This window comes from Zosterops lateralis (assembly GCF_965231275.1).
Source record: "Zosterops lateralis genome assembly, chromosome: 6".
NCBI classification, from domain to species: Eukaryota; Metazoa; Chordata; class Aves; order Passeriformes; family Zosteropidae; genus Zosterops; species Zosterops lateralis.
In genome coordinates this window covers 44936722-44949142 of record NC_139761.1, presented here as the reverse complement: position 1 = coordinate 44949142, position 12421 = coordinate 44936722, and the positions used below count along the sequence as shown (strand labels likewise).

General features: G+C 45.8%; 1 protein-coding gene across 2 annotated transcripts in view; it reads right to left on the bottom strand.

Annotated features, from left to right (window-relative positions):
- The window catches only part of LOC310910586 (USP6 N-terminal-like protein), a 75695-nt gene that overhangs the window by 7821 nt on the left and 55453 nt on the right, over positions 1-12421 (bottom strand). For both annotated transcript variants that reach the window (XM_083863418.1, XM_083863419.1), the window contains 5 exons: positions 7040-7147; positions 3974-4083; positions 3351-3399; positions 2152-2272; positions 1167-1261 (listed from right to left, as the gene is read on the bottom strand). In XM_083863418.1, coding sequence (XP_083719544.1) covers positions 1167-1261; positions 2152-2272; positions 3351-3399; positions 3974-4083; positions 7040-7147 — 483 coding nt within the window. The remainder of the gene's footprint in view (positions 1-1166; positions 1262-2151; positions 2273-3350; positions 3400-3973; positions 4084-7039; positions 7148-12421) is intronic.

The window sequence follows — 12421 nt, the reverse complement described above, 5'->3', positions numbered from 1 at the left end:
GGTTTCTGGGAGAAGCTTTTCTGGCCTAATACCTACTCCAGGGTTTTATAAAAACCTGCCAGGAACCAAAACTACTCACTCCTTGCAGACTACCATTTTTGTTTCCATAGCAATTCCCATGCAAGCCTCCTGGAGCACAGTCAAGCCAGCTTTGGAAGCACCACCTCATTTACATGGCATGGCTGTTGCAGGAGCAGGACGGCCTGACAGGCTAAGGAAAACTCTTAAAATCCTCATCATCACCACCCTGGTCTAAAACTTTTCTATCTGGTGCCCAGTGCTAGGATGTGTGCAGAGCTGACGTGACCAGGAGGAATGAGCAGCTTTCCAAGTCATTACCATCCCCTCCCCTGCCCATGACTATAATTAAGTGAAAACCTAATATGGCTCTGTTTTGCTTTTACAACCATTTGCAGCATGAAGCAAGAGCTGTTGCAGATGATGGTAATACAAACACCTTTGCTGGAGATGGGGGCCACCAAGCCCCTTGGGAGCCTAAAAAAACTTTAGGAGTCTAGCCACTGAACACCAACTGTCTACACCAAATGCAAAGGGGGGCAAGGCCAAAAAAAAAAAAAAAAAAAAAAAAAAAAAAAAGGTGGGAGAGCAGGTGCTGCCAAACAGTGGCCTGGACATTAGACTGGAGTCAGTGTGCCCTGCAGATACTCCTGCAGCCACCAAATGGGCCAATACCATCTGCTAGAGAGAAAAGCAACTGGACATGCCCAAGCAACAAAACATCCAGAAAATCTTATGGGGCTCCTGAGTTAAAACAACAGCAAAGCACTTGGAGCTAATAATTACTGAAATAAGACTCCAGACAGAGCAGCACCAGCCTCTGGGCCTTGCAGCTGGTGTAAGAACACAGCCAGCCTCACTGCTGTTCTTCCTGCTGCAGGCTCTGTAAGCCTTCCTGCCAGGCTCTCCTAGGGAAGCTTTTAAATTTTAGCAGTCCCTCCACTAATGATGACCAGCAAGCAAATGATTACCATTCACCTCAGCAAGATTTGGGCAACCCATTTAATAAATGCCTGCCTCTGCAGTTGAAGCAGTCCTGTATGGTTAGAAATGTGTTCATCTGTGCATCTGTTTAGCAGAACACTATATGAACTGCTTAATCATTAAAATGTAGCATTATTATAGTAAGACGGATAGTAAAGAGATACCATGTGCTTCTTCAGTTTGGGGAACAGTTTGTTTAAAATTTGCTCGTGGTGGGCTTGAAACCTCTGCAGCTTCGGGAACCCAGGGATGAAAAAACCTTAACAAGAGAAGACAAGAGAAATAAAAAAAAAAAAATCAGGAAAGGTCTGCAGCAGTGACATGGATAGTCTGATTTTCTATAAACTCATCTCTTGCATTGCCCGTTGAGGTTGGCTGAAACACAGGGTGCCCAGCTACCTCCTTTACACCTTTCTTTCCAGAGGTGACTCCTTACCCCATCTGGGCAACAGGAGCCTCAGACCAAGCCCAGCTGGTCCTTCTCACCTAGCTCCATGGATCAGGCCCACACAGCTCTCACTGCCTGCCTGCAATTTGGCTTGGCCAAGAGCTCTCTGAACACACCTCAGTGCTTACCAAGGTTCAGAGAAAAGGTGAAGATGTTTGAACACCATAAGCTTGTGCAGTGCCCTGTTATCTAATGGGACACACATTTAAGACTGTCCAAAGTTATAAGCCATAAGGTTTAGCTCTCTGCCCATGAAATAACACTCTGTGCATGGATTACTGCTAACCCCAAGTAAGATGAAAGGATCTTTAATGTGTTTGAAGCAAAGTAATACATCACACATTTAGTGGAATTACATCCACATTTAGTGTGGATACTCTTGGATGTACTTCTCTGAGACTTCTTATAAACTCATAACCTTGAGTTAATTGATTGCCAAGGGCAAGGTATCCTGGAGGGAGAACAGCACTTCTGTGAAAGTGTTAATTACTGAGCGCTAAAGCTCAGGTGGATAAAACTCATTTTTTTTTATAAGAACTTGTCTGCCTCCACGAGTGAAGTTTAGCTCCCTAGTCAGGCTGCACAAGTAGTTAAGCCTCATCCACTTTAATTAAACAAATATGTGAGGAGAAACAAAGCTCTACCGACCAACCTGAACAATCTTCCCTTCCTTTGCCAGACACCCCCCAGCCCAGCCTTACCGTGCATGGCGTGGCGCTGGTTGGTGAGCAGCTGTGCCAGCGCCCAGAACGCATCCTCTTCGTTCAAGTACATCAGCAGGATGGCTGCAATCTGGCTCATCCCTTGGCAGTAGCTCACTTCCTGCAACAGTCAAGAGGGGCACACGTGCTGCCATGCTGGCAAAGCCTACCACAATGCTAAAGCTGCCTGTACTTCCCTCTTCTCTTCCAAGGTTTGTCCCATTTCAAAGTCTTTACTGCTTATGTCCAAATTCACAGCTCCCCTATGTCAACAGCATCTACCATGTCACTGACTCATGGAGTAGTCTGGGCTGGAAAAGGACCTTTGAAGATCATCTCATCCAACCCTTCTACCATGGGCAGGGACAGCTTCCACCAGACCAGGTTGCTTAAAGCCCCATCCAAATAGACTTTGAATACTTCTAGGATAGGGCATCCACAACTTCTCTGAGCAATTATTTCCATGCCTCACCACATTCATTGTAAAAAATGTCTTCCTTATGTCCAATCTATATTTGGGATGACAAACAGCATGTGGCTCCAATGCTGTTTTGGATTCCTTCAGCCATATGAGCACTGAAGTAATTAAACAGTAAATAAATCTGGTAAGTATTTATCTGGCATGAGGGAGGTTCCTTAACTAACCCCCTGAGCATCTTCTGGGATAACTGTTCCCTCCTGGAGGTGGAGACAGCAGGTTCAGCTGCTAATTTTGGCTTATTCTGCATGTGTCCTTCAGCTAAAAATGACTGGTTTGCTGTAGTAAATAAGTGATTTCAACAAGGATGCCATTTGGTGTAAGACAAGAAGGCAGAAACATGACAGACTGCCAGAAGACTAATGGTGCCGAAAAGCCAAAGGGCAATCCCTTGTTCTTTGCTGACACTCGCCCAAACTAAATCTGCCAGATGTCATTTACCAGGTGACAAAATGAACAAGGGAATGAAACAACTGTGAAAAGATTTTTGTGCTGCCCAAGAGTCTTGCAGCTCTCCGTACAACCCACTATTAGGACTTAAAATTAGAATTACCACTGGCTAAATATGTATTTATTACATATATATACACATGAAAATACATATGTTTACACAAATACACACTCATATAAAGCTTTTCTTTGAATCTTTACACACATGCATATATACATAAAATATATATAAAGCACAATGCTCTTCATGTTAACTGGAATTACTACTTACAGTGTTATAAACCGAGTATGCTGACAGGACGTGGAAGAGTGCCTGTTGCCTGGGGAGAAACAAGGATATTAAAACACCTGAGCATGAGGTCTCCAGCTTCATGAGCACACCAGTGCATACACACAGAGAGTGAAGATTCTGAAAACACCCAACCAGCTGGTACTAAAGGCTTTTGCAAGGAGCAGCGCGCACAGAACCAAAAAGCTCATTCCTTGGAGACTGTGTAGGGCAGCCAGGTGTGACTTATCCCAATTGACAGAGTCACTTCATCAAATCATTCCAACCCCACCTGTCGTGAAGACCCCATCTCTCCCAGATCCCGATGAGATCACCCCATCATCCCAAACCAAGCATTCTGCAACTGTGACCCCTGGGGGACAAGGTACTGCAACAGGCTGTTGCTTGGCTCAAGAACTGGGGCTGAGCCTGTCCCAGTGTGGACCTCTCTGAAGAGAATCAGCAGTCCAGCACCTGTTGGTCACACTGTGTGGTGGTGGTTTGAGGAGAAGGCAAAGATGGCTTTGCTCTGAGCCAGGGGATTGCTGGCTGTCCCATCCAGCTCATCCCTCATATAGGCACTGGCATGACTGCCCATATTAGCCACAGAAGCCTTCCATACTCACTTCACACCGTAGCGATCCCGAAACATGATGTGGTTTCGGAAGGTGCGGTTAACGTCCAAATCGATCTGCTTGATTTCCGAGGAAAAACTCTTTGCTTGTTCTTTCATTTGCTGGAAGGGAGAAGGGCAGACAAGAGGAATCACACACGATCTCAGCCTGTACCTCTCTCCACTGAGTGAGAAAGCCTGTATCTGTCTCCACTGCAGCAGGAGTGGCAGCTTGAGAGCTGCACAGAGCTATCCAGAGCAGAGGACACTGATGTCCTGCAGTGAGCAATGAACTGCAGCCTGGAGGTGAGCCCCTGACTCCTTGTCTGTGCTGCTGGCCCAGGGAGAAGGGGATGACCCTGCACTCACACACTAACACAGCAGCAGCTGCCAACCCAGCCTTTGCCCATCTTCCAATGCAGACACTGAGTTTTCAGAATCTAAAACTTTTTCAATTCAATTCCACTCTGATTTATTTTGATTTCTCTGCCTGGCTGTCTGTCATAAAGCACTGAGAGCACTGTTGATCCTTAAGGAACTAATACACAGATGTATGCAGCACTCTCAGCTTTTCAGAGGCTCAATCATAATAAAGTCCAAACTGTTATGACAGACTCTGTGATCTCCAACTACTGCTTTCCCTGCAGAAGAGAATCATCTTCAATTTAAGGAGTTTCCACTCCTTAAAAGCAGTCCTGGAATATTCTCTTGGACTGGTACAAATTCGAAGAATCTGGCAGAGTCCAGAACAGAAGTTAACTCAAAGCCAAGAATCCCCATGTCCCCCCCGCAGCTGGCTAATCATTTAAGGCAGCATCACAAAGAAAAAGACTGAAGTCCACTGCAAAAAAAAAAATGGAAATTCAAATGAAAGTTTAAGACCACCTCAACCAATTGTGCCCTCAGAGCCCCAAGATGAAGATGCTCCATGGACAAGTTTCACTGCAGTCCCATTTTCAACCCACTGTTCAGCTCTGTACTCTCTGTACTGCAGGCAAGGACCACTATAGCTAAGCATCTCATCTCACAGCATTTAGATACCACCAGTGATCATGCCCTCCTCCTTTAATGTCTCCAGGGTTAATTGCATGAAGAAAATACATTTTGTGACTGTCTTCAAGCAGTGCTGAGATTCACCAGCAAGTTGGAGGCAGCAGAGATGAGCAGCAAGCCCAACTTGCCTTGAGCCTAGGGTCAGGACCCCTCCTGGCTCACAGAGGAGACAGAAAATAGAACATCTGCACAGATACTTATCATCTGCTCCAGCAGCTGCCATCCTATGAATGCTTATCAGCCTGATACCAGGCGCCTCCAGGCTGCTGTTGACCTCCCAAGGTGGCCACATCAGCTCTGGGGAACATCAGAAGGTCATTAGCATCCACATGTGCCCAGCACAGCCAACACTTAGGACAGTCACAGCATTTTGGCAATATTAACTCCAACCTTAAGAGCAACTGTACGGATGAGCAACAGTAGAGGGGCTATTTGGAATTACTGCCTGCACAGGACAAGTGAGGATAAAAGTGATGATGGAAGATCTGATGAACAGCATAATTTGCCTGCTGTAAATACTGTGGCATCTGTATCCTATGGCTCCTTGCCCTCTATAAAGCAGGCAGACTACCTGAGAGAATATGACTATTCATGTGCACGGGGTCACTTCAGTTCAAATTTTCCTGCTAAAGGCCCTCTTGTTTTCCCGGCCAAAACAACACAGAAATCTCCCAAAGGCTGTAAATACCCTGCTTTGGGTATTTTTAAATCATTGCAAATGAATAGCAGGTAGGTCACACAGCACTTTGTCACCTCCATGCACCCAGGAGCTTTACTAATTGTGCAGGCATTAAAAAAGAAACACAGGCTGGGCTGTTCTCCTTTTATCCCTAGTGTAAATAACCTGGGGGCTCCACAGACGCTCAAGCTCGCAAGCGCTGTGAGTCCTGCAAGTTGGGGGCAGAGCAGAGCTGGAAGTCCCATCCCAAAGACCTTGTACCAAGCAGTGGATAAAAGCCAGGATGCCTCTGCTCTGCCCCATGGCCAGTATGTTTCTCCTGCTGCCTTTTCAAGCTCTCCTCAAGCCCTCTAGCTGCAGCTAGCAAACCCCAGAAAGGCAGAGCATCACACCTACATCAAAGGCAAGCGTGTAATGCCCCATGGTAGCCTTCAGGCTTTTGTGCCATGGGTTATGCCCCAAGGAGAAATGGGGTGGCCGTGGAACCAGTCCCTCCAGGACACAATTCTAAGGCTGAGGCTTAGTCCCTTCTTGAAAGCAAAACCCCTCATCCAGGACCTGCACTGAGCCTCTCCTGGAGGAAATTAGGAGAGAGCTAATTACTGGCAGCAGGCAGCACCAAAGAAGAGGTAGATTAAGATGATCTTGTAGAGGGTTTGCATCCAGCAAAGCCTATTAGCTCCAAAGCTCCTGTTCAGCACAGACCCCTTTGGAGCACAGATGAACTCCTTGTGACTTTCATTTGTTTGGGTTGCTTCTCTGCCTGTGCAGCGCAGCTTTGAGGGAGGGAGCACAATTTGAATCTGCATGCTGGGAGAGCTTCCTTATCTGTGCTTACTGCAGTAAGCCCAGCCCCTCCATCCCCACAGCACCTCACCAGTAACATCCACGCTTGACTAACTATAATGAGTGTTAGCATCATCTGCTTAATAGGCAGGGGTTTTTAGAAACGCCTGTTGGAAGCAGCACTCAATCTCCTGCCTCTGAAAAATAATTGTCTCCACAACACCCTGATCCTCACCTTGGTACATGATGCAAGTTGGAAAATAAGTTAATTATCCACCAAGGGCTTCCACACGCTGCCTATGGAAGGCTTCCCTTCACGCTTCCCTGCATCTTTCTCTAAATATGACAGCAGCTTTGGTCCTCACTTCCAGCAGAATAAATGGAACCAGCATATTATATAAAGCAGCCAGCTAACATGCTAAAAGACTCCAGCCTAATAGAAACCCATGGACAAAGAGTTGATACCCTTTGCATTTTCAGTCCTCACTAGACCAGCTTCATCAACCAATCTGACCTCCCTATCACCTTGCTCCTGCCATCTTTGCCAGGTAGAGCCCATACCTCATATTTCCCTTCATTCTCCTTCTTCATCTTGTCGACATCCAGCAGAAGTGACCAGACCTGGCCTCGCACCTGAAGCGGGATCCCTTTGTACACACGTCGGCACATCTGCAGGGAGGAAAACACGTGCAAAGTCAGCTGGGTCCTGCTGGTGGCAAACACATTTTCTCCATGGTTTGCTGCTGTAGATAATCAACCATCTGAGCAGACACCCCAGGCAATCAATTCCTCTCCCTTTGCTGGCACAGAGAGGGCACCTCCGATCTGATGGATGAGCTGAGTACCTGCATCCATCAGACAACTACTCAGTCAAAATCACAGAATCACAGAACAGTTTGGCTGAAAAGGATCTTACAGATCATCTAGTTCCAATACCCTTGCCATGCGCAGGGACAACTTTCACTACACCAGACTGCTCATAATCCTACCCCACCTGGCCTTGAACATTTCCAGGGATGAGGCATCCACAATTTCTTTGGACAACCTGTTCCGTACCTCCGCACCCTCACAGTAAAGAATTTCTTCCTTACATGTAATCTAAACCTGCCCTCTTTTAGTTTAAAAACGCAGCCTCTTGTCCTATCACTATCTGCCTGTGTAAAAAGTCATTCTCCCTTGTTTTTATAAGCCCCCTTTAAGTACTGGAAGACTACACTGAGGTCTCCTCAGAGCTTTCTCTTCTTCAGGCCGAACCTGTCTTCATAGGAGAGAGGTTTTTGTTCACTTCATCTCACAGATGCTTCTTTCTTTTTTCTTGTCATAAAGCCCCCATTAAATTTCAATGGAAAACAGAAGAGTTTCTTTTCCATTACTGACTATTTTCATTAAAAGAAAAAGCTTCATAAGAAAGAAAAATATCCTTTTTTGAATACTTTCCTTCATCCTACCAGTGCAATGCCTTGCAGCTGCACCACAAAACCCACTGTAGCGCTCCTCCAAATTCCTAAGGACCCTTGGGTACACTGAAGAACCTGTGGCACATGCCCAAGGCTCCAGCCATGGAGGGCATTTATGTTGCCTCATGGTGCTCCCTCAGAACCAGGCAATTCCTTGGGAAGGGACAGATTTCAGTCATGAGAATGAGCTTGGAGCTGAGAAGAGCAGTGCCCAACTCGGCAATCAACTGGAGCTACTGTCACTGCCTGGAACAAATGCATCCAACCACCTACAAAATGCCTCTTCTTTTTCCATAAGGTGCTCTGCTTCATGCAATTCAGGCTGATGTAAGAGAAGGACTGCAATCCCCAGGGAAGCACAAAATCCTAGTAGAAAGTTTTCTGGATGTGGGCCTGCCACATTGCCATTGCCACTCCCAGCTAAACACCTGCTTCTCTTGCTTCTTCTTTCAGACACACCTCGCACCACCAGCTCTAATTTGCAACCTGACTTTTTTAAGACCAACCTCCCACAAGGGACATGAAGACCATAACCATGGCACTGTGCTGGCTCACAGTCTCCATGAGCACAAACCAACACTCCTGATTTCCTTACTGACTTTGTGGCAGCATTTTGTATATCAAGAGCAAAACACAGGAATGGGTTTTTAGGCCCTTTTCCTAAAGAATTACAAGACCAGGAGGTAAAGACAGGAGGTGGGCTTCAAGCAGACAGGCTAGGGGACAGCAAAGAACTAACACCATTGTCCTGGTCAAAAAAAGTATGTAAAATAAATGTAGTAAATGCCAAGATCACTCTGTAGGACCAGAAGAACCAGATGTTTATGAGAATGCTTTTCCACTCCATTACAATGAATATTTCAGTATTTCTTCTGACAGAGAAACTGTCTGTGATGTATCCTGATTCTGAGAGTGTGATGGACATTCAACATTTAAAACGCCATCCTCAGAACTTCCCAAATGCTTGCTCTGTCCCAAGTGTTGCTTAGCAACAGCTGTGAAGGTCCAATGCACAGCCAGGACCCAAATCCTGCAGAAATCCTTTACCAGATCCTGTTCTTCCCTCTGTATGCACCAAATAAAAGGTGCCCCCTAAAAGCAACTTCACCAGAAAGACATGCCCATGGAAGTCCACCATCCTGTTCAACAGCATCCTGCATTTCAAGTGTGACATCACTAATTTACCATCTGCACACACAAAGACTCACATAAGGAGGTGCTTCTAAGGACAGCAAACTTTCAGATTCATCTGAAGGGGGATAGATTCATCCCCACAGATGAAAGACCCATTTCCCAAGAGTCATTAAATCAGGATGAAAGAAGTGCAATGCATCAAGAGACACAAAGCAACAGGATTAGATGAACCACATGCCCAAAGTAGTAGGTGCCCACAAAAGCCTGGCTCCTGCAAGCACTCATGCCTTTATAAAGCAAAAGCTGAGGCGGAAACTAGAATATGTACCAATTTTGACAAGAACACTAACTCAGAGAAGATTACTTATTTCCAATGGATTATGAGAGACTGACTGACAGCTGCCAAGGCATATGATGATACTTAGGTCTGTGGGAAAGAAATAATTTTGTTTTGAATTTCCAGAGCTGGTATTGTTATACTTTAATGAGTGCAACCCTCGGTGGCATATAGTAAATGCCTCTAATGATTTTCTTTGCCCAAGTTCTAAAGGAACATGCTGAGATGGAACTGAAATGAAATGCCTTCCTGTTATTCATCCAAGGGCTTTCCTCCTCCCACCACCTCCAGACATGAAAGTGATGAAAGCTCAGAGCTGTGAGTCACCCAGAAAAAAATGAGCAACTTTTCTTCATCATGAAACTTGAAGGAAAACAGGGAAGTTACCATACAAGCAGTATTTATGATGGGATGAAAAGACAGAGGTAAGGCAGCATGTGATGATAACTCCTGTACCACATGACAGTCAAAAAGAACTCTCAAGGTCACTCTCTTGTCTCTTATAGATAGCTCAGCCCTTACAGATAGGAAGGGAGCACCTAGATCATGTCCTGTGCAGGCTGACAGACCAATGCACAGGCAAGAAGAACTGACACCATTCTGCTTCACAAAGGGAGATGCTGGTGGTCAAAGCAATGGTTTAAGACACTGTAGTAAGGCTGTGTCAGCCAAGGACTGAAACCACAGTGTCTAAAACTTGTTCCAGGTTTTGTCATAGGATCATCTATGCATGATCCATAGACCCATTTTGCTCCAGTATCATCTTCCCTCTCCAGGCTTTAACATACACAGCTCATGGCACAGAGGCCATCATCATCCCATCTCTATCTCTCCACTGCCCACATATTTTTTTTGTGGTAGATGGGATGGGGAAGACTATGGAAGTACAGACTTAAGCTCCAACTTCCTCCACCAGCAATCTCCTCTGAGAAGTACCCAACCAATTGCTCCAAGTCTTGAATAAGAGACATGGAGTCACTGCCTTTATAGATAGAACATCTTCTTGCAGTAGTAAAGACAGAGAAATTAAAAAGGATTTGGAAGAGGTGGGTTGGTTTTTGAAGCAGAACATACACATTACAGCTCACCTTCAGTTTGGAGTCTGTCACTGTTAACTTCTCAGCCATGTGCATGGATCACCAGGAAGAGACTGCAGGAGCAATACCTAAATTTTGGGTATGGATGGTGACATCTTTCAAGCCTTTCCATATATGCAGCATATGTCTCCAACACCCTAAAGTGGGGGCAGTCCCCCCCTCCTCAATTCTTTCAGGGCTCAAAGAGTGATCCTTCCAAAGAGAAAAGACTTCTTCACATCCTCTACCAGTGTTGCACCAGGGGAACTGAGCTGTGCAAATCTTCACCTGGAGTGGAGGATATCCTTTTAGTACCACAAAGCCTGCTGACTGATGACAGGGCCATGCAGGATGTTTGGCAGACTGGACATCAGCATGCATCGCTTTCTCTCCATATGGTTAATGACTGCTCCCAACTTAGCTGTTGTGCCTGCAACTGGAGCCTATGCAGCTGTTCCTGATGGGATGCCAGCAAAGATGGGGCAAATTTAAATCCTAAAGCCAGTGGGCCATGGGCAGGCATTTAGAGTTATTGCCCAGGCTACCTTTGGAGGAGAGGAAAATGCTACCTGCCTTTCCAAAATTGATTAAAAAGAAAAGAAAAAAAAAAAAAAAAAAAAAAAAAAGAAAAGAAAAAAAAAAAAAAAAAAAGGAGGCAAATCCACCCTGCTGCTGCTCCCAGACACAACGCCCTACCCTTCCCATGGCATTTGAGGCAGGAGATCTGACTTGAGCCAGCCCTGGCACAACAAATGTCTGCTGGCTCTCCCTGGCATTAGCAGACTGTTCACTCTTGGGGGTCTGTGTCAGTCCATACAGATCCCCGATTCATCCTAAACCGCTTTGCTGGCATGCCCTGGATTAAGCGCCCTGCACTCCCGTGACCTTAGCAGAGACAAGGCTTCCCCCCTGCACAAAGGCAGGCTTTGCCTAAAAACCAGACATCTATGACCAAAGACATCCCTCTCTAAAGGTCCCATCCCACATGGCCAGCAGCAAGATGCAACTTGCAAATGATGCAGAGGTCATAGCCTCCTCCTGTGACTGAGGCTTCTGGCTGAAATCCATTTCAGGGCTGTGATGAATAAATTATCCTCTGCTGCAGCACACACAGCACAGTCTTTTTAATCTGCAAAACTGTACTGCCTGAACTGTGTAGATTCTTACATGGGACCAGCCATTTCCTAACCTTCCCAGCAGAGTCAGGCTGGTGTTTAAACTGGGGTTCAAATCACAGTGAAGAGGAGACAGACCACATGAGCCTCTCTCTGTGCTGAACCCTGAATAACACAGTTTAGCACATCTTTGCAGGCTGACATACCTTAACTCTGCAAAACAATCTCATCCTTTCATGGACTCTTTTATTTTTGTACCCTTTCCCTTGTGGAAGTTCAGCCAGTAAACAGCACCACTGCGTCATTCTAACCCCACCCATATGAGGAATTGTGTTGGGTGTCACTTTGCTGATGTTGCTACTGAAATTAAATCAGATTGTTACAAAATGTGTCTAGAACAGAGATAGAGACAGATCTAAGGCAATGATGAGCACAGGGAGCCCCAGGGCATTACTTTAATTAAGATAATCCTATTTGTTGCTCCTCCTGAAACAGGTTATGCCAGAAATTATTTCAGTTCCTAGCCAGGCCATTCTAGGCAAGGAACTGCAAAAGATCCCCCTCTTTTTTTCCAGCCCTATTTCCTATAATCTGTGACAGTCACAAGACCCAGACCGCAATCAGCAGCACTCAAGGATGCACACAGGCTGCAGGTGGGGGAACAAAAAGCCAAACCTGCTGCTCTCTGGCAATGGCTCATGCCAAGGTTCTGAAAAAAAGCTGCTTTCTTGCCCACTGACAGGTGGCTGCTTTGGGGTCAATGTCCTGCATGGGTCCACAACCTCACTCCACCTGCTGACATTTCACAACACGGGAAGATGAGA